This window comes from Tenrec ecaudatus, chromosome 1 (genome assembly GCF_050624435.1).
Source record: "Tenrec ecaudatus isolate mTenEca1 chromosome 1, mTenEca1.hap1, whole genome shotgun sequence".
In the NCBI taxonomy this organism is placed as follows: domain Eukaryota; kingdom Metazoa; phylum Chordata; class Mammalia; order Afrosoricida; family Tenrecidae; genus Tenrec; species Tenrec ecaudatus.
The window spans coordinates 244933557-244955795 of NC_134530.1; the positions used below are offsets into that span (position 1 = coordinate 244933557).

General features: G+C 43.3%; 2 protein-coding genes across 5 annotated transcripts in view; both read right to left on the reverse strand.

Moving 5' to 3' along the window:
- The window catches only part of HHIPL2 (HHIP like 2), a 35017-nt gene extending 29191 nt beyond the window's left edge, over positions 1-5826 (reverse strand). The window contains exons 1-2 of the mRNA XM_075542644.1: positions 5527-5826; positions 2314-2966 (exon numbers count right to left, since the gene is read on the reverse strand). Of these exons, the coding sequence (XP_075398759.1) occupies positions 2314-2966; positions 5527-5826 (953 nt within the window). The remainder of the gene's footprint in view (positions 1-2313; positions 2967-5526) is intronic.
- Positions 5827-11135: 5309 nt separating this feature from the next.
- Positions 11136-22239, reverse strand: part of TAF1A (TATA-box binding protein associated factor, RNA polymerase I subunit A) — a 37105-nt gene continuing 26001 nt past the window's right edge. For 2 of the 4 annotated variants that reach the window (XM_075530478.1, XM_075530479.1), the window contains 4 exons: positions 22070-22136; positions 17700-17823; positions 15539-15693; positions 11136-11552 (listed from right to left, as the gene is read on the reverse strand). In XM_075530478.1, the coding sequence (XP_075386593.1) occupies positions 11440-11552; positions 15539-15693; positions 17700-17823; positions 22070-22136 (459 nt within the window). In that variant the 3' untranslated portion in view covers positions 11136-11439. The remainder of the gene's footprint in view (positions 11553-15538; positions 15694-17699; positions 17824-22069; positions 22137-22239) is intronic. The other 2 variants (XM_075530476.1, XM_075530475.1) reach the window with 2 other exon arrangements.

Below are 22239 nucleotides of genomic sequence, written 5' to 3' on the forward strand. Positions count from 1 at the left end.
ATGATGCCACAGCTTTATGGCCTTGTGCCTGGAAAGATGAGTGTCCCTACACAGGAGGTAACAGGCCGGAGAGCTAATGGCCACACAATAATTAGAGGCTGCTACTGTAAGGGAGCCCTGGTGGTGCTGTAGGGTGAGCATTTGACTGCTAACCCTAAGGTCCAGGGTTCAAACCCACTGCTGCCCCGTGAGAGGCGGATGAGCCTACTTGCTCCCAAAAGATCTGCACGCCATGAAATGAGTGGTTATCTGCTTCTAGAAGGCCTTGGGAAGTCTATATGGAATTGGCTGGACAGCGCTGAGTTTTGTTATATTTGTATTCGATGAAGTCCTGGACCACAACAGTGCTAGATTTCTAACCAAAGGTTCGTGGTCTAAACGCTTCCAGCGACTCTAGGGAAGAACATCCAAGAGGTCTGCTTCTATAGAGATTGAAGCTAAAAATTAAAAGTCAAAGTTTGGTCATTTTGAGACAGATTAAAAAAAAAAAGATTACAGCCAAGCACACCATATACGAAGTTCTACACTGTCACGTGGGGTGGCTGAGTTGGAATTGATTGAGTGGCTTCCAACAACGGCATACAAGTAAATAAAAGAGTTGCGACAAAATGGTTGATTACACAACAACATCAAAAGGTGAAACTATTGTCCTTAACATATGTTTCATCCAGGTCGGTATCCTCCCGGAGGCACTGATTCTGGCTCTCTAATCTTTATCTGAATGGAGCCCTGGTGGTGTAGTGGTTACGTATTGAGCTGCAATTCCCATAGTCAGCAGTTCAAAACCACCAGCAGGTTCACAGGAGAAAGACTGGGCTTTCTATTCCCGTAGATAGTTACCATCTTGGAAAGGCACTGGGGGTCAGTATGAGTCAGCATCGACTAACGGCATCAAGAACTCTTCCCTGAACGACGGTGTTCTCTCCCATTTCCGCCCTGTCTGACAGCAGTTTGCACATTCTCATGGGCTCTGATTATCTTCTTTCAAATGTTCTCTGAATTTAGGGAACAAAAAAAGTCTGAAGTGGCAAGAGCAGGGCTTTAGGGTGGATGAGTTACGATCTCCCAAGGAAACGCTTGTCTGACAGCCCTTGCTACCCTTGCAGAAGGCACAGATGCATGGCCATGACGCGAGGCAATTCCTCAGCACCACTTTCCTGGCCTTTTTCTCACCAGTGTAGTTGTCCACTTTCTTAACCGTCTTCATAATAAATCCCTGTGGTCATCTTATTTCCTCTGAGAAAAACTACCAAGATGATCCCTTGATACATCCCCCAAATAGTTACCACATCCTTCTGAGCTGACCTCTTTGCCATGAACTTGAAAAGACCCAGCTGACGCCCTGAGACGCGACTGTCTTAATAAGAACCTTTGCTCTTGAAGACATCTTCCTAAAGAGACTCAAGACAAGGATATAGCTAAGAGATGTATCCTGCAGCCAACCACTGATCGCAGAGGCACGTTTAATCACATGTTGTTTGTAATAAACAAACCCATGCCCATATGACTAGGACCGTAGCAGCAATCCTTTGGGACTCACCCTCATATTTCTGTGAGGGTCCTGGAGGGCCCATGGCCACAGTCCTGCCCTCTGTGGGAGACCTGATCTTGATTTCTAACCAGTGCGCCTCGTATGTGCATTGCGATGATGCTAAACACGTTGTAATAGACCTTCCAGACTAAGCCGAACTAGGAAGAAAGTCCTGGTAACCTACTTCCAAAACTCAGTAAAAATCGTAGATGACAATGGTCAGATCCCTAGCCAATCATGGGTATGGCACAGGACCAAGCAGGATAGGGTCCCAGTGTGCACAGAGTCACCATAGCGCAGATGCTGACTCAGTGGCAGCTCATAACAAAAACACGATATTTAAATGTCATGAACAATACATCGACACGGACTAGGATAACTGTCACATAAAGGCGATAGCTCATGATGACTTTTACCCAAGAGTTTAACTTAGGTCGTCCTCATTTATCAGCAACGCTCCTTTGTCAATATATAAGCTAGAGGCTTTAACACCAGTAACTTTCCTCTGGGGGGTGGGAGGAGGCACACAAGTCCGCTGCCATCCAGGCAATGCGAACCCACAGCGATCCAACATAGGCTTTCCGAAACTTTTCTCGGTAGTAGCCAGCCTCACCTTTCTCCTGAGGAGCAGCTGCTGGCTTTGAAACGCCACCCTGGTGGCTTACCGGTCCAAGACGTACCCAACAGCACCACGAGGACTACTTAAACCCAGTAAGGTTCCCCTACCTCAAAGGGTTGGTTGGCATCAGAGAGCAGATACGATTCTTAGGGGTGTGTCTCACCTTTCTGATTTGGGGTTAGCTTTGTTGGGATCGCCCCGAGAAACCTTCAACTCGCTGATGCGGATCTTTTCCAACTTCTTCTCGCCCAAACAGGAATAATAAATGTAGAACTTGCGGTTGTTGCGAAAGTCAGGGTGAAAAGCCAACCCCAAGAAGCCTCTCTCATCCCCAATCCATGGAGTGGTCAACACGAGGCTCTTGAGGTCCAAGAAGGGCTGTGCCAGGCGGCTCCCATCAGGCAGGTAGACCCATACCACGCCTACCTGCTCTGCCACAAAGACGCGATGGGTGCCGTCCCCCGCGTGCACCATGGAGACGGGGTTCCTCAGCCCGTTGGCCACCTCCGTCAGGCAGAGCTGCAGGCAACCCTGCGGGTCTTCGGCCACCACGCCCAGGTTGCGATTGAGATGGCCGTTCCTCAGGACGTTAGGGAAGCAGTAGTCCTGGTCAGGAAGCTTGAGGAGGCGACAGAAGTGGGCTCCATCCTTGCCCAGGGCCGCCTGGAGGCGACGCTCACCGGTCAGCAGGGAGATGGCAGAGTGGCAGTTCGAGTGGAAGGCCGAGCAGTAGTCGGAGCAGAGGCCAGGAAGGCTCCGGAGGGCTGTCTGGGGGTTCTCGGCATCGTAGAGGTGGGCTGCGTAGGGCGAGCACTCCTGGAACATAAAAGGAATGACCTCTAGAAAAGATGCAGACTTCTAGAGTTTCTGGTAGCAGCTTCTGATAAATCGCTTCTCTTCTCAAGCCCCCACATGGTCTGTGCAGCCAATGCCCCTAAAGAGAACCAACCATCCGACCCTCTCTCCCTTTCACGATCCCACTGTAGCTCAGTTCTTGACACACTCCTTGTTTGTTTGTTTGTTTGTTTGTTTGAATAATGAATGAGGATATCTTTATTACAGATATGGCATCACATTTCTCAATCTTTTCCTGTGTTATAAATACCGTCTCTTTACCATTTTATTTCTTTATACAAATAGGAAGATGTGTGGCAAAGTTTCACGTGTGTGGCATCCAGTGCTGGCTATGTAGAGTGTTCCTTAGGAACATTCCCACCCCTTTCTCTATGTGTGCAGTGTTCTACGGCGAAAAATAAAGTACTTAAAATGGACCTGGGATGTAGTACTTCCAGAGATGGCGCTTTAGCTATTTTGTCACTTATCAAATCTATTTTGTTAGGTGTTTAATGCATGTAAAGCAGCCTGCTGGACGCTATATCAATGTGAACTGTAGCCATTGGGAAAGATGGCTGGGCTTCACACAAGCCTCTGAAGACTATGTTTCTGCTACGTGGGCCTCGGTTAACTATAGCAATTTTAAAGGGAAAATGTGATCTGATGGGCAGATAACCAACTCCCAACCCCCTCCTACTAATGATGACAGAGACAACCACAGTGAGGAACAAAAGGCAGGCAGGCTTAAAGGCTGTAGTTGGAGTGATGGAGAATTAGGGTACACTGGCCCCAGAAACCCCCTGGACTGAGCAAGAACCCTCTCCCTGATGGGCTCCTTCACCTCCATTCGCACATCAATTAACACAGGAACCAGCAGCATTCTTCAGACATCGCTGAGCTCAGTCGTATCAGTGTTCTCTCCTCTTATTTCTTGATTTTAGATCACAGAGCGAACTTTTGGTTATCAGGAAGAGGAGATATTATAGGATGAGTTATGTCACCTCAAAATAAATGTGTGAAAATCCTAACCCCTACACTTGGTGGCGTGGTGGTGACACGTTGTTGGGCTGCTAAGCACAAGGAGGTCGGTAGTTTGAAACCGCAGTCACGCCGCAGAAGAAAGACGGCTTTCTACTCCTGTAAAGAGTGACACCTTTACCCTCTCCCATAGGGTTGCTATGAGTAGGAATTGACTCTACAGACTCTCTGAGTTTCGTTTAGATTTGTACCTTTGGGGAATGAGCCCTGGTAATGCCCTGGTTAGGTGCTTACCTGATAACTGAAAGGAGAGTGATTCGAACCCGCTAGCCATGTAGCAAGAAAAAGATGTGCTTCCTTACAGAGTTACAGCCTTTAGCAACGTCTGGTTGAGGTAGAACTGAAGCAGATTTACTCGGTCCTGTAAGGTCACTGTAGGACCCCTGGTGGTACAGTAGATCCGCAAGGTCAGCAGTTCCGACCCACCAGTAGCTCCGTGGAAGCAGCTCTGGACATTCTACTCCCATAACCAGTTAGTCTCAGAAACTCATGGGCGGTTCTACCCTGTAAGGTCGCTGTGGGTCAGCATCAACTCAGTGGCAGCTAGTGGGAGTGTTGCGCAATGTCACTGTGAGTCAAATCCGTGGGAAAGCATTGGGTTAGAGCTGTTTGGAAGCAGGGGCTTTCTTTTGTTTTATCAATGGGATCATAGGACGGCAGAAGAGACTCGGGAAATGTCCCGTTGTTACCCACCAAGGACGGCAGAAGAGACTCGGGAAATGTCCCGTTGTTACCCACCCTGGATAACCCTGCGGTTGTGCCGGCGCGGAGGGTCTGCTGCTCCCTACAAACCCTAACTGCACTCTCTCCTCGCGGCAACCCTTTCATCAGCCTCTCCTGGTTCCCTAAACGCCAGAAGTTGGTATCAGGGGTCATATGTCCATGCTGCGCGGAGCTGAGGGGATGCCTCTCCAGGATGCTGGCCCCTGGAGAGCCAGAAGAGACCTTTGTACGTCACCACCCTTCCGTGGCTGGCAGCTCTCTCTGGCCTGCTCTGGAAGCCTAAGCAGAGAGGGGCCTGGGAGAGCAACCCCACTGCCCCCTCCAGCCCCCACACCCCGGCCCCCACAACCCTGCGATCACCATGATCACACCAGTGGCCTCCATCAGAACAAGCCCCAGCAGTGGCCACCACTCCTTCCATAGGCTCTGTTGAAGCCACAGGTGTGCACTGTGGCTGGAAGCCAGTGCACTTGGGGCATGATAAGGAGGGCCACAACAGCTGCCCCCAGCTCTCCAAGAACATCCTTCCCAGCCTCCTGGGGCCCGAGAAACCCCCAAAGCACCAGAAACCCCAGGGCAAGCTTTGAGGAGCCCGTGGAAATCTACTCAGCACCCCTCACCTCAGCATGCCTGTGCAGACCCACGGGGGGAGGCGAGGCAACAAGTAGGTGAGCTTCTATAGGCGCAGGGGGTGCTGTCCACAACCCACTGAACCACTAAGGTTGGAAGACTGGTCGAACCGGCTCCCTCCACCCCACCTCAGGGTTGTGCTGAAGCCCACCTGGCATAGGATGTCTTTGATGTAACTGCCGCAGAGCTGGTAGCCCTTCGCGTCAAAGTAGTCCATGATGTCCCAGTACCGGGCAGCGATGCGGTCATCTTTGCTCTGGTCACAGCAGCCGAAGGCCTCGTAGTCGGAACAAAACTCAAGGTGCATGTGGGGCTGGAAGGGGGGCCCGTAATCCAGGCACTGGGGGTGCCCCTGCAGCAAGTCCACCAGGCCCAACAAGAATGTGGAACAGAGACACAAAATGCCAGAAGGAACAGGGAGCCAGGGGCCCCAGCGGCTGCATGGCCGCATGTTGGCCTTGGGAACACTCCCGCTGCTGTGTTTGCTCAGGTTGGCTTCCCTGCCTGGCCCTAGTCCCCTCCTCCCACACCCCCCTTTTCTCTTCCTTCTTTCTCTTCCCTCCTCTCATCCAGTTCCCTGACGTGGTTTCTGAGCAGTGCCCTTTCTGTGTGGGGGGTGGGGTGGGGTAGGGTGTGCCCTGGGGAGGTGGGGAGGGAGAAGCTGTGGGGTTTCATAAAAACAGTGGGAAAGGCCACCACAGATCCTTTTCAACAGGAAACTGGCACCAGTCTCAGCCAGACGCATCGAGTCATTGGGGTGCAGGGCTGCTTAGCAAAAGGTGCAGTGGTGTTCATGGCAGGGCTGCTGTAATCCATTAAAAGTGCCAAGAAGCCCTGCAGTGGGGATGGGAGGGGGAGTCAGGGAATTCACGTGTTGTTTACTGCTTTCTCCCCAGGCGGAGCCACCCGGAGTGGCAGAAGGGAAAGCCACAGGGGACACTACAGCAGTCAGTGCTGGAATTCCACAGGTGAAGATCTGGGAAGAGCATGGTTCCTGTGACCAGATTACCTATGTCTCAGGGCTCAGACAGAGTGTATTGGGAGTGGTAGGAGGAAGGCAAATTCCCAGAATCTTAGATCCACAGCCGGGAGGGAGAGAAGAGACAGTAACGGAACAGGAGACCATGGGGCCAAGTCCAGAGTTGGCAAGATGTGATGGAGCAATTTTCTGAGGAAGCACAGGGCAGCTGGGTTATTCGTCTTTTTGCCAGCTGCGTAGGCTCACGACAGACACTCTTCCTCACTTAGTGTGTGTTTGCCAACATTGGCACGGAAGCCTGGGTTTTGCTTTGTATATATCTCTTGCTTCTAAATACTGCTCGAAGGACAGATCGAGGATCTGGGATCAGGCTCACATGGACCACACCTAAGTGGGGCCTTGAATAGTGGGCACCAGCCCCTCAGGGGATGGTCGGGAACTGAACTCACTTTCCCCTGGCAGTCTATTTCATCGGCCCACTCCAACAGGACATCTCTTTGTAATGCAGATAAAATGGGTTTTTCATCCAAATGTGCTTCGAAGAATTCCCCCAACAGGCTCTCTTACTGAAGGCCAGAAACAGTCTCTGCCTACTTATCAAGATGGGACAAAGAGCCACACTCTTGCCATATCTGTAGAGCACGCTCTGGATTATGGACGCACTAAATAGCAAGAAAAATGCAAACTAAAATGCCTGTAACAAAGGAAAGCGGAGGGAGAAATAAGAGTGACTGTCAACACAACCTCTGCTTTCCTCTTCGTCCTGTCCCTGATCCTCCCCAGTACTTATTAAGTCCACTAGGGCGCCCACAATTCAGTCATGACCGGGCTGTTTCTGAAGGTTGTGGGTTCAAAGGTTCTGGAAGCCTTGGCGGGAGGCATAACACTTGAAATCATGTCAATCAGTGAACTCACAGCTACCACTACCTTTTCACGGGGGGGGGGGGGGGGGGCATCATGCTGGGTGAAGGCCATGGAAAGCAAGGGGCTGCTCAAGGAGAGGGGTTGCTACGGTGGCTCAGTGTGCTCAAACGGCCTCAGTTGTGAGGACAGTACAGGACCAGGCAGTGTTTCATTCTGAGACATGCAGGGTCACTATGAGCCAGAGCTGACTCTGATGGCCCCGAGCACTCTCTTCCTTGGAGATCAGAAGAAGCCATCTGGCCTGTGATGTGAGAGAATGCCTGTGTTCCTCATTCCACGTGGGACGTGTGAACAGCTCCAGGTTGGTGTTTTGACACTAACAGTTTCCCATTTGCCATGAAAAGATCTGAGACCAAGAAAAATGTCTCCTTATTGGAATAATAATAATAACACATTTTAAAAAATTATAGCACATTAAAAAAATCACATTGGACAGAATAAAACACAAATCTTATCTACCTAAGACATGGGAGTGGCCGTTTAAGTCACAGCTTATTTTTAAGCCCAAGAGTCATTGCAAAATTAGGTAGTGCGCTCTTTCCAGACCATGACATCATGAGTTTATGATTATTAACATACGTTGCATGTCGTAGTCAGCCTGTACTTGTATACTTTCCTTTTCCCAACAGTGCTTTAAATTCTGCACCATTGACTAAATTAATGACAGTATCAATAGAATTGCCTAATGCTCCAGGGGAATGATTGACAACGTTCTCTCACATAAACTTTATGCTTTTGATGCCCTCATGAAGACATCACCAAAGATATGGGTGCTATTGCAGTGTGGTGAAGAAACTAGATGGTGCCTGGCTATCAAAAAGAAGTGTGTGGGGTCTTAAAACCTTGACTTCAAACAAGCAGCCACCTAAGGGAAGCATCAATTAAGTCCACATGGAAGAAGCACACCAGCCTGGGTAGCCCAAGGATAGTAAACAATAAAATCCAAATCTGGTGGAAATAGTCTAAGACAGTAGTTCTTAATCTTCCTAATGCCATGACCCTTTAATACAATTCCTCATGTTGTGGTGACCCCACAACCACAAAATTATTTTCGTTGCTACTTCATAACTGTAATTTTGCTAGTTATAAATTGGGTGGCTCCTGTGAAAAAGGGCCATTCGACCCCCAAAGGGGCCGTGAGAACCGCTGGCCTGAGAGCTTAAATTGTTAGCATTGGGTTTGCATGCTATGGGCGCCAGCGGAAGACCAAAACCCTTTTGCAGGGTCCACACGTACATTCAGCCTCCATGGAACCACCTCTGACCACAGCTGAGAGATGTGAATAGCCTTGTTATCAGAAAACATTGTAGTCAATTATGGCAGATGTAGTCAGGCTAAAATGTTCTACCTTATCACTTGATCTCCTTTTGGACCCATCTTACAGTTGTTCCAGTTTCTCACAAACACACACACACACGCACATGCACGCACGCACGCGCGAGCGCGAAGGGGAGATTCATGTGGATTAAGCCTCCAGTGGATTCCATCCGACCACAGAATGGGAATGTGGATAGCCTTGCGGTCATGCAAAGTACAGTGGAAAGTGAATTACAGATGCAGGTAGGTTAAAACTTAGCCCCATATCATTAGACCTCCGTTTTTATTAGTTTTCAATTTTCTCTAGTTTTTAATATATATTTTTCCTATTTGACTGAAGTTTTTCATATGTTTTTCTATCTCTGAAATCCAGGATAGGTAAAACTGTAACAACAGTAACTGGATTAAAGGTTCCTTGGATGTATGGAAGAGAAGGTTGAGGGGAAATAGAGAATAACAACGAGTCCAAGAAAGAAGAAAATGTTCTAAAATTGATTGTGGTGAAGACAGTACAAGTATTTTTAATATGATTGAACTATTGCTTGTATATGTGAATTATATGCCAATAAAACTTAAAAATACGTAACAAGTCAGAAGGGACTTTAACATTTCAGATACACATAATATATAAAAGATGCAACATATAATGATGAAACAATTTTGAGATAGACATCTGTCAATTTAGTAAATGTGTATTATTGCATGCAAAATATTATTTTGGAAGTGGAACATTTAATAGAAAACTGATACAATGTAAATATACCCTATTAGATTATATTTCATTTTTTCTAAGGTATGATTTGATGAACAAAATTTCTTAATTTTAAGTCAACCCATGTTTCAGAGCAGAACGGCATATTATAGGGTTTTCAAGGGCTATTTCTTGAAAGGATCTTTTGGAACTAGATTACCAGGCTTTACTTCCGAGGCTTACTTGGCAGTTAACATTTACAGCATTATTATATCCCAACCATTAATTATATTTGATTTTTCAAAGCTATCCAAAAAGATAAGTTCAACTGTCTCCATCTCATAGATAAGGAAATTAAGATTTGACTATCTTGAAATTGTGAGCCTACACTCTTGCCCCAAATCACTGATTATCATATGACCCAAGATTGAAATCCAAGCCAAGAGAAATGAAGAGGACACAGGAGCTCTAGAGCATTTCTCGCCTTGGGTTGCTGTGCCAGACAACAAAACATTCTCCAGTACTTTCAAGTTAGGCCACGGCCTACCAAAAAACCTGCCCACTCCATCCAATCCATTCTGACCAAAATGATTTCTCTAGTCAAGAATATCTCTTAAGGTCAGTTGACCCCAAGCTGCCAGATTTTTACATTAAAAGAAAACGAGAAACTTTTTCTAAATTTCTTTTTCCGAAGTTCCCGAACAGAACTCATTCATCAATGCATTTCTTCACAGCGATATACTTTGGCAATTAAAATTTTTTTAAAAGAATATAAATTTATTTCACAGTACTGCATCATATTTAATACACAAAAGAGTCGAGAAAACTATGTGAAAGCAGCAGTAACTTATGTAGAGCTATGGTGTTCGATAAATTAGAAACACATTACAGAAAGGTAGCGGGGAGATGAGTCAGTCAGGGGCAGTGCAGCAACGATGAAACATCCAACTTTCCTCTAGTTCTTGAATGCTTCCTCCCCCCCACTATCATGACGCCAATTCTACCTTCAAAATCCGGCTAGACCAGAGGATGTACACTGGTACAGATAGGAACTGGAAACACAGGGACAGATGAACCTCTCAGGCCCAGTGGTTAGAGTGGTGATACTGGAAAGTGAAAGAAAAGGGGGGTAAAAGGGGGGAACCAATCACAAGGATCTACATATAACCCCCTCCCTATGGGACAAACAACTGAAAAGTAGGTGAAGTGAGACATCAGACAGTGTAAGATATGACAAAATAATAGTTTACAAATTATCAAGGAGTTGTGAGGGAGGGGATAAAATGAGTATCTCTAGTAGAAATCAAATGTTTTATCTTTTAAAGCAAATATTTTGAGAATGATGGCAACAATTATACAAATGTGCTTGACACAATGGATGGATGTATGGATTGAGAAAAGAGTTGTACGAACCCCCAATAAAGAGATTTTTTTTAAAACCTTTTATTAGGGGCTCATACAACTCTTATCACAATCCATACATATGCATACATCAATTGTATAAAGCACATCTGTACATTCTTTGCCCTAATCATTTTCTTTTTTTTCCCTCCTCTTTTCTTTTTTTACATTTTATTAGGGGCTCATACAACTCTTATCACAATCCATACATATACATACATCAATTGTATAAAGCACATCTGCACATTCCCTGCCCCATTCTCAAAGCATTTGCTCTCCACTTAAGCCCTTTGCATCAGGTCGTCTTTTTTTTTCCTCTCCCTCCCCGCCCCCCAAAAGATTTTTAAAATAAATAAACACATAATTTTTATTTGAAGAATATTCTTTAATATGTTACATTTAACAGTACAAAAAGAAATTTGTGTGTATGTATATATTTACAAATAAAGTAGGTGAACTATTTCTGTAACTAAAACTGACAGCAAAAGCAATACAAAAAGATTTAAAAAAAGAACTTTTTAGAAGTCATAAAAGCTATCTTATAAAAACTATCTTTCACATATGAAACATTAATTTCACTATAGTTTCAGGTTAAATATATCCATTTTCTCTGTGAAATTGTTAGAATATAGAAGTAACTTCAACAAGTTCAGAGAAAAATTTCACTTTTTAAATAGAATATATGAACACATTCAAAACTATTAAGCTATCACACTATTCTAGGCAATGTAAATAAAAATTTGAATTTAATATCAAAGTCCTGGATTGACAATACTATGTCTTTTCACTGATTTGTTCATCTGCTTAATTTTCTTCCTTAAGATTTGATGACCTTGCTTTGAAACATAGCGAAAATATCTACAACCTGAAAAATAAAATAAAAAGAATTTTAGTATTATCATCAAATTCTTCTAGAAGTTTTCATTTTTCCTCAAACTCTGGTAAACTTATGATTATAAAAATAGATTGATTTGTATACTCTATACCAGTGTGTCATGTATATTCCAAGATCAGTCAACAATGCTTATTTTCTATTCTGTCCCCAAACCCCAGTTCCAGTCATTGTTTTCTCCAAAAAGAACAAATTATTATGGGTTCCTCCAAATATTAACTGTAAGTTGGCCTAAAGGGGCATCTATAAAAATAGTAAAGGACAATGTGTGGTGTGTGTGTGTGTGTGTGTGTGTGTGTGTGAGAGAGAGAGAGAGAGAGAGAGAGAGAGAGAGGAGAAAATACTATTGTAAAGAATTAGAAAAAAAGGAATCGTAGGTTAGAAAAGATTAGCATCTAGCTATTCATTCTAGTCATTTAGCAAGCAACTAGATGGTGGTTCTTTAGCTTCGAAAAAGGTACATAGTACCCCATATAAATCCTCTTGCTTCTCACGGCCTTACAATGCTAAGAGAACCATTGATCAAACATTGCAGAGAAACAAATGAAATTCCTATAGGGGAACCATAAAGTAGATACTGTAAGTATCAGAATTATTTTATTTAATAAATGAATTCAGGGCTTAACTCACACTTGAATTAACTGTAATTTTCATTACAGTTGCAGGATATATATATATATATATATATATATATATATATATATATATATATATATATCCATCTTATCTGGCAAATTGCTAGGATATGGAAGGCTACTTCAAAAAGTTCGTGGACAATTTTCTATGTTTTTCAATTCCATTTTCCACATATTTGTTTATGTCCTCTCATATATATACATATAATAAGCATATTATTATTCCTAAAAATAACATGTCAGGATAACCTTACTTTATTAGCTGGGAAGAGCAAGTTTCCATAACATCATTTACAATTATTTGTGTGTCTTAACTCAGAAGAGTTTAGCAAAAAAAGCTTATGTAGATTTCTACTTTCCCTTAAGGCAGCAGTTCTCAACCAGTGGGTTGGGACCCCTTTGCGGGTTGAACGACCCTTCCACAGGGGTCACCCGATTCATAACAGTAGCAAAATGACAGTTATGAAGTAGCAACGAAAATAATTTTATGGTCAGGGGATCACCACAACATGAGGATCTGTAAGAAAGGGTCGCGGCACTAGGAAGGTTGAGAAGCACTGCCTTACGGTATAGAAAGCTAGAAAGAACTCTCTCTCATGGCAGCAACCTGAGAAAAGGCAAGCACAGAATCCTAACTCTCTCTAGCTCACTGCAGAGTTGACATCACAGGGCAACCAAGAAGCCTGTGTTCCCAGAGGGAAAGGGCCCTTCCAAGGAGAAACGGGACACGAACTGGCTCAGCTGCAGCAGAGCGCCGACAGAAGTCTGTGCGCACACGCAGCTCCTACTCTAAACATGTAACAACAACACAGCACAACTACAAGAATCTGAATCCTGGACTGTTGCAGTAACAACCACAACAACAAATCCAAGTAGAGATTCCCTCCACCCCGCACTGCCAACTTGCCAGGCCAGAGGTGGCATTTTCAGGTATAACCCTATCTGATACTCATGTAATACTGTAGAAGTTTAAGTAGCATTCTGACATCACGTCTACTTGATGTTTACACAATCTTGTACGCAAATCAGGACAATGGCATTTCAAGGGAGGCTTACAAATGTCACATGGCAAGTGAGGGACAGCACTGAGTAACAGCATTAGGACCCCGCTCAGGCACACTACACTGCAAGCCGCTGTGTTTATCAAGGAGCCCTGAGAGCATGGGGATTACACACTGGGCTGCTAGCTACGAGGCCTGCAGTGTGAAGCCATAGGACTGCCTTGGGGTCACTACAATGCCACCGACTTGATGGCAGTGAGTTGGTGGGATTTTTAATATTTATGAGGCAGTAGGAAAATCATAGCCCAAAGCTCACTTCTGTCTCTCATCATCAGTGTATTTTAAAAATTTATTTATTTCCTTTGTTCTCACAAATTTTCAGGTTTGTTCACCATTGTACTCTTTGGGATTGCATTGTGGCCCTGCTCCCTACAAATAGGCGTTATAAACCCCAGCCTCTATGCCTGTGATGGCCATCTTATTTGGGAATGGTCTCTTTTTGTTAAGTTAATGTGTAGGGTATCTCTGGATTCGACCCCTTTCGAGATACGAGAAACTAAACCAGCAGGTGGGCGAGCAGGTAAGATGGGCACCAACACAAACAGCTCAGATCGCCCCAGAAGCACAAAGCAGAAGTGGCAGAGGCAGACCTTCCTCAGGGCCAACAGAGAAAGCCTTCCTCTAAACTAAAGCAGCGGTTCTCAACCTGTGGGGATCCAACGACCCTTTCACAGGGGTCGCCTAAGGCCATCAGAAATTTCCGATATTTCCCACCCACAGACAAAGCCACATACAAGTACCCGGCGTGAAGACTGCTACCCATGCTACACCATGCTTCAAGACGAAATTTCAGTTACTTGTCATTAGAAATAAATATTTCATAATATATAATTACATATTGTTTTGGGATTAATCACTGTTTCATGTTCAATTCGTAACAATGAAAATACATCCTGCATATCAGATATTTGCATTACGATTCATAAGAGTAGCAGCACAATTACAGTTATGAAGTAGCAATGAATATAATGTTATGGCTGGGGATCACCACGATGAACTGTATTAAAGGGTCGTGGCTTTAGGAAGGTTGAGAACCACTGCTCTAAAGCCTGCAACTCGGAATTAGAACTTCTCACCCTAAAGTTTGAGAAAATGCATTTACAAGGAAGAAGAAAAAGTTCTAGAATTGAATAACAGTTGTACAACTCTTCTTGATATAATTGAATTATTGAATTCTATGACATGTTGATGAAGTGCTAATAAAAACTGTTTAAAAAAACAAAACATTTGTTTGTTACAGGCGCTCACTTGTAGTATTTCTGTTCTAATAGTAGTACTAGATGACTACCTCACACATTCATTGGGAATACTAATTCCAAGTAACACAAACTATATCTAAAACTGAACAGGTAGTAGGTTATCTTCACCCCCGGACCTATTTTTCAGCAGATTAGTATCAGCAGTTCCTACAGTCTCACATTTTAGTGGTATAGAGCAGATGAGAGTTTTATTGGTCAAAATAGTCCACAAAGAAAAGATCATCCTCCCAAGGGGGAGGAACAACAGAAATGTGGGTGTAAGATATGAAAATAATAATAATTTATAATTTTCCAAGGGTTCATGAGGATGGAACGGTGGAGGAGGAAGGGGGAAAAAGAGGAGCTGATACTAAGGGTTCAAGTAGAAAAATGTTTTGCAAATAATGATGGCAACATATGTACAAATGTGATTGATACAATTGATGTATGGACTGTTATAAGAGCTATAAGAGTCCCCAATAAATTATTTATATACAAAAAAAGATTAATTCCTCTTTTCTTCCAAGAGACTTTTCTTATAAGTTAATGGGAGGTATTATTTTTTTGGGGGGGTAGGGGGCAACAGAAGTAGAATTCTTTCTCTTCCAGAAACAAGATAAATAAATATAGGTATTGTATGCAACAATGAGGCCAACAAAGATTATTATTCTTTTTCTTAGAAGCCAGGCAATCTTAGTAAATTTTCTATACAGAAGTCCAAACTGACATTGGTTGTGGGATCAGTCTGTATCATATACTGAAGTACCAAATACACTGATGCTAGAACACACAAAACCATCACAATCACTGTGAGATCACCATTCCCAAGCCATGGATACACCTTACAAACCAGAATTGCCTTGTGCCACCTTGGGATCCTTCGTTCACTCAGTAGTTACTTCTGGAGCCGCTAAAATCCCTAGGTCCTGTGCTGGATGTGCTCAAATAGGAAGAAATGGCATTCCTTTTTCATTTCAAAATTGTCTCAAAACTATACCTACAATAAACAAAACACACACATGTACCTTTTCCTAATAATATTCCAGCTACCAAAGCTTTCTCACAAGCCAAAGCCTTGTCTTCCATCCAATCACTTTTTGCCCAAAAGTAGCTGAAGTGAAAGTTTGGCCACCAATTTTTCCTGGAGTTCCACTCTTCTTGAACCCAAGCCAGATGATGTCTGGGGGACGAAAAAGTGTAAGAGATCACTGAGGAGCTAGATCTGTGCATGCTGTCAGAATGTGAATGTAAGTAGAGTCTACGAAAAGAGGTCAAGGAAGACATTTCCAAACAAAATTCTGGGTATGGTCAGACACACGATTTAAAAAAAAGTATGAATGTAAATTGTTTTCATTTCCACATCATTTTCTCTTTCATTAGCTGGCAAGTTCAGTATAGCACAATGGTTAGGAGCATAGAGTATGAAGCTAGAATCCTGTATTCAAATTTCAGTTCTTTCGTTTATGATCTATGTGGTATTAAGCAAGTTCTTAACCTCCTGACCCTAAGTTTCCCTGAGAATAGTAATGATACGTATGCAAGTGGCATTGTTAACAAAAGTAAACAAGTCCATCAGTACAGTGGGTTTCACATAAATTTACTGCCAGCCAATGCTGACTCAGTGACCGACCCTATACGCACAATATGGCCTAGTGGTTATGTGTTGGGCTGCTAACTGCAAGATCAGCCATTTGAAGCAACTTGCTGGCCAGAGAAAGACAAGGCTTTCTACTGCTGTAAACAGTCAGTCTTGGAAATCCACAGGGCCGTCCACTCTGTTCTATTGGATTGCTGTGAGCTGGAACCGAATCAAGGGCAACGAATTTGGTTTTCCAGGTTTTTTTTCTTCTTATTATTATTACTTACATGTTACATTAAAACCTTACTTTTAAATTATATGCTATCAAGAATTACTGTCCAAATCAAGTTGCCATTCAGATTATACAAACACACCTATGTAATTCAGTTTAAATAAAACAATGTTAATTTCTCTTCCATAATTTAATTTAGCAAATGCTCAGTTAGCACCAATGTGCTCCCTCTGGCAAAATGTCTAGAAGTTCAAAAATAGATGATACATTTCTTTGACTTCGAGCACCTTATGGTCTAGGTTAAGAAGTGCTTTCAACTTAAAAACTGGTTTACAGTGAGTCCACCAACATACACTTGCCATTGAGTCGTCTCCAACTTACAGCCACCTCACATAGGATTCCCCAGGCTGTAACTCTTTACAGGGACAAACAGCCCTCTCTCTCACCTACGGAGCCGCGGATGCTCTCAATGGCCAACCTCGAGGTTAGCAGCCCCGTGCGGACCCAACAAGACGCCCTACAGCACTTTGCTTGCGGCACTTTTCTCTCCATGGTCAAGCCAGATATGAAATCTGGAGTAAGTGTCCCCTCACAGTGAATTTTCTAACCAATTAAAATGGATATAATTAATGAAAGAAACTTAATTTTGTGATATCTTTTTTTATACACAAAGTAAAACTGATAAGAGACACTCCTTTCTTACTCAAAATGTGACACTAAAGCGATCAAAGCCCCCAAAAAATGATTTTAAAAAATGATAAGGTTCATAACCCTAAAAAGAGAAGATATCAGAGGACAAGAAGCAGTACTGCTTTTTAAGAGTTTCTGATACTGAAGATCCTTATGGGAGCAGCCAGCCTAAATCCTTTTCCAGTGGAGTGGCACTGGGTTTGAGCTATAGACCCAGTGGTTAGCAATTCAATGCTTAATGACAGATTTTTTTTTATACCCAGCTCACAGGTATTTAAAAAATATTTACTGACTGAATGACCAATGATTATTGCCTCGTATTGTGCTCTTAAAAGCTGATAACACACTTGACTATCATGGAAGAAATAAGTCTTTACAGAGCGCTTTACAGTCTTTAGCAAAGATTGGTAGTGATTCCTCTTTCTGATGTGATAATATATGCAAGGGAGCTTCAAAAAGTTCATGGACAAATTCCACTCCAAAAACGTCCAGCACATTGTTTGAAGTCCCCTTGCACGTATTCCCCGGCTGCACAGTATTAAGACTGAGTACTTATTTTAATAGCCCAAGCAAAATTTAATGGGATTTTTTTAAGTTATGCTTAATATTTTGCATTTATTTCCTTGCTTCCAACATACTCATAAAAAGTCGGTCCAGTAATAAATACTGTCTGTTTCTTACTTACCCCATTAAGGTCTCTTTCAGATATTTTGCCAAGTATTTCCATGCAGTTATATTTTTAGTGCAGCCAGAAAAATCCAATATTGCAAATAACACCTCTAGCCCCAGTTTACGGTGTTCTTCTTTATCTGCAACAATCAAACCAGTTCAAGTTATAAAGTTTGTGAAATGGACAAAGCTAAAAATACAAACAGCTGATACAATATTAGTGTGGTTAACAGTTTAGAACAACTCATTATGTTCACCCCCTCCTGTGATGAATCTGAAGAATTCACTAATTTATTCCACAAAATAAAGGAACTCTGGTGACTCTGCAGGTTAGGTGTCAGACTACCAACCACAAGGTCAACCATTCTAACCTACCGCCACTCAAATGGGAACAATGAGACTCTCTGCTCCTGTACAGATGGACAGTTTTAAAAACCCTATAGAGGATTGTTTTTCATAGAAACTAACTCAGTGGCAGTAGGGTTTTGGTGGCACTGTGGGTTTAACAGTGGGCTTCTAACTGCAAGGGCGATGGTTCAAACTCACCAAGTGATCCATGGAAAAAGATACAATTCTGTGTTCCCTTAAAAATTAAGAATCACTCCCCACCTCCAGCCAGTCCTGGGACTTTGGGGCTCGGCTCAAGGGGAGTCCCTCTGGGTCCTGGGGGTACAGTGAATGGTATGACCCTTTGCATGGGCTCCAATAAATGTCTTCCCTTTTGCTTAAAAAAAAAATTCAGTTGAAGATAAACAAGCAGCCATCAGAAGCAACAAAGCCCACATGGAAGAACACACCAGCCTGTGTGATCACGTGGTCCCGAAGGGATCAGTTATCAGGCATCAAAGAACAAAAAATCCTATCATTGGCTGCACACCTCCATGATACGATCGCCGAAGACAAACGGGTGCATAAGCAAATGTGGCAAAGAAAGCTGATGGTGCCCGGCTATCGAAAGAGATAGTGTCTGGGGTCTTAAAGGCTTGAAGGTGAACAAGCGGCCATCTAGCTCAGAAGCAATAAAGCCCACATAGAAGAAGCACACCAGCCTGTGCAATCACAAGGTGCCAAAGGGACCAGGTATAAGGCATCATGCAAAAAAAAAAAAGAATATATATATATCATAGTGAATGAAGGGGGAAGTGCAGAGTGGAGACCCAAAGCCCATTTGCCGGCCACTGGAGATCCCCTCACAGAGGGGTTTAGGAGAGGAGATGGGTCAGTCAGGGTGCGATGTAGTACCGATGAAGAACACAGCTTTCCCCCAGATCCTGGATGCTTCCTCCCCCAACTACCATGATCCGAATTCTACCTTGCAGGGCTGCATAGGGCAGAGGTTGTACACTGGTGCATATGGGAGCTTCAGGACCAGGGGTGTGAGGGGCGATGCTGGGAGAGTGGAGGGTGAGTGGGTTGGAAAGGGGGAACTGATTACAAGGATCCACATGTGACCTCCTCCCTGGGAGATGGACGGCAGAGAAGGGGGGAAGGGAGACTCCAGATAAGGCAAGATATGACAAAATAACAATCTATAAAGTATCAAGGGTTCATGAGGGAGGGGGGAGCAGGGAGGGAGGGGAAAAAAAAAAGAGGACCTGATGCAAAGGGCTTAAGTGGAGAGCAAATGCTTTGAAAATGATTAGGGAAAGGAATGTACGGATGTGCTTTATACAATTGATGTATGTGTATGTATGGATTGTGATAAGAGCTTAATGAGCCCCTAATAAAATGTAAAAAAAAAAATTCAGAATCACTATGTATCAGAATCATTTGACAACAGTGAGTTTGACTATGGATGATAGTGGACGGCCCTACATCAGCCAATTCTCAACCTGTGGGTTGTAACCTCTTTGGGGGGGGGGGGGGTCAATCGAGCCTTTTACAGGGGTCACCTGATTCATAACAGTAGCAAAATTACAGTTGTGAAGTAGCAACAAAAATGTTATGGTTGAGGGAGGACACCACAACATGAGGATCTGTATGAAAGAGTCGCAGCCTGAGGAAGGCTGAGAACCCCTGCCTTACATGGATGAACCCATAGGAATCTGGTGAATCTCCTCTGACCAGGGTCAACAAATGTGAATTACCTTGCTACCAGACAGAAATCTTTTTAAAGTTGATTATGGCAGATGTAGTTGGGCTGAAATGTAATACCTTATCATTTGTTCTCCCTTTTGACGGTTTTTAAGTTGTTTCATATAAAAAAAGAAAAGTGCAGAGAAAACACACATGGATTAAGCCCCCAGTGAATTTCCTCTAGTCATGGACCAGGGATTTGAATAACCTTCACCCTGCTATTGTGCAGAATATACACCAAATGTATTGTTGCAGAACCAGTTAGGTTAAATTCTAACACCTTATTATTTGAACTCCTTTTTGGTTAATTTAAAATTTGTTCTAGTTTTTAATATTTCCTGCTTTCTTTTCTATTGAGGATTTTCCTCTGGTTTGTTGTTTTTGTTTCATTTTGGGGTTTTGGGGGGGTATGTTTTCCAGTATATGAAATCCAAGATAGTTAATTGATAGAGGCAGTAACTGTATTAGTGGGGGCACTGGGAGCGGAGGTTGGAAGAAATGGGGCACTAATGAGTACAAGAAGGAAGAAAAGTCCTAGAGGCACACATAGAAGCCTAAATACTGACATGTACATATGTAAATATATTTATGATTATGGGAAAAATAGACCTATATGCACATGCTTACAGGTTCAGTAGTAGGGTAGCAGGTAGACATTGGGCCTCCTCACGCACACTCCCTCAATAGCACATTGCCCAGCTAAACGGTCATTCCATGATACTCACTTTCCCGACATGATCACTGAAGACAGATGTCTGCATAAGCAAACGTGGTGAAGAAGGCTAACGCCAACATGTGTGATCATGAAGGGCCAAGGGGACCCGGTTTCAAGAAACAAAGGCGGGGGGTGGGGGGGGAATCACATCACCGTGAATGAGGGGAGTGAGTGATGGGGACCCAATGCCCATCTGTAAACAGCTGGACATCCCTTGCAGAGGGGTAGTGGGGAGGAGATGAGTCACTCAGGGTTCAGTGTAGCAACAATGAAACTCAAAACCTTCCTCTAGTTCTTGAACACTTCCTCCCCACCAATTATCATGATCCCATTCTCCCTTGCAAACCTGGTTAGATCAGAGAATGCACAGCGGTGCAGTAGGGATCTGGAAACACAGGGCATCTAGGACAGATGAACCCCTCAGGACCAGCAGTGAGAGTAGTGACACCGGGAGGGAAGGAGGTGTAGAAAGGGAGAACCGATCTCGGGGATCTACATGTAACCTCCTCTCTGGAGGATGGGCAACAGGAAGGTGGGTGAAGGGAGACGCCAGGCAGTGTAAGATAAGATGGGGAGCAGGGAGGGTTGGGGAGCGTAAAAAAAGGAAAATGAGCTGATTCCAGGAACCCAAGTGGAAAGTGAATTTTGAGTATGAGGGCAACAAATGTATAAGGGTGCTTTACTCAATTGATGTATGTATGGATTGTGATAAGAGTTGTATGAGCCCCAATAAAATGAATTATTAAAAAAAAAGAAAATGTCCTAGAACTGATTGTAATGATGACTGTACAACTTTTTGTTACGACGTAACTATTGAAGTGCATAACATTGAATTAAATGCCAATAAACGATTAAAAAACAAACAGTGGGTTTGATTTAGGGATATGTTATATACTCTTCTCTTTATACAATACTGAAAACATGATTTAACATAGCTGCCCTAATAGGTGAGGAGCGCTGGTAGCATAGTAGGCTAGCATTGGACTGCTAACCACAAGGTCAGCAGCTCGAAACCACCAGCCACTCCAAAAGAGAAAATGGAGGCTTTCTGCTCCTAAAACATTTTCAGACTCTAAAACCCATAGGGTCAGTTCTACTTTGTCCTATAATGTCATTATGAGTTGGAATCGACTTGATGGCGCTGAGTTTGGTTTTGGGGTTTTATGACCTATTTGTTCATATTCTATGCTCTCTTCCCTTAGGAGATGGACATGGACCATCCCAGTACAATCAGGCTTACTGAGCTGATTTAATTCAGCGAAGGAATATGATCTTTTCTGTGCTGACCTGAAACCCCTAAGGATTAGTGAGGTAAACTTTTGCTAACAATTGCCTAATATTCTACAACAGGATCAGCAAACTTTCAGTAAAGAACCAAAGAATAAATATTTTAGACTTTGGGTCCACATGATCCATCAAAAGTACTAGTTTACCATACAGTGAGAAAGGAGTCAGATAATAAATGCATGAGTGGGCGTGGCTATGTTCCAACAGAACTTTATGCAGTGGGTGGATTTGACTGACTGGTGATACTTTGTCAGTCCCCTGTTCTGTGACTTATCTGAACAAACAATTAGAACACAAAATATTCTTACCTGAACTTCTAAGAATTCTATGGAATTCTAACATCAATTGATGAGATGGTACAATCTGATACAAAATCTGAAAGATAAAATAACTCATTTTCACACTCTATATGCATTTTCAAATTTCTGCTTGTTTTCAAGAAAAGCTCTTGTCTATTATGCTTTTGCAAATAAATAAA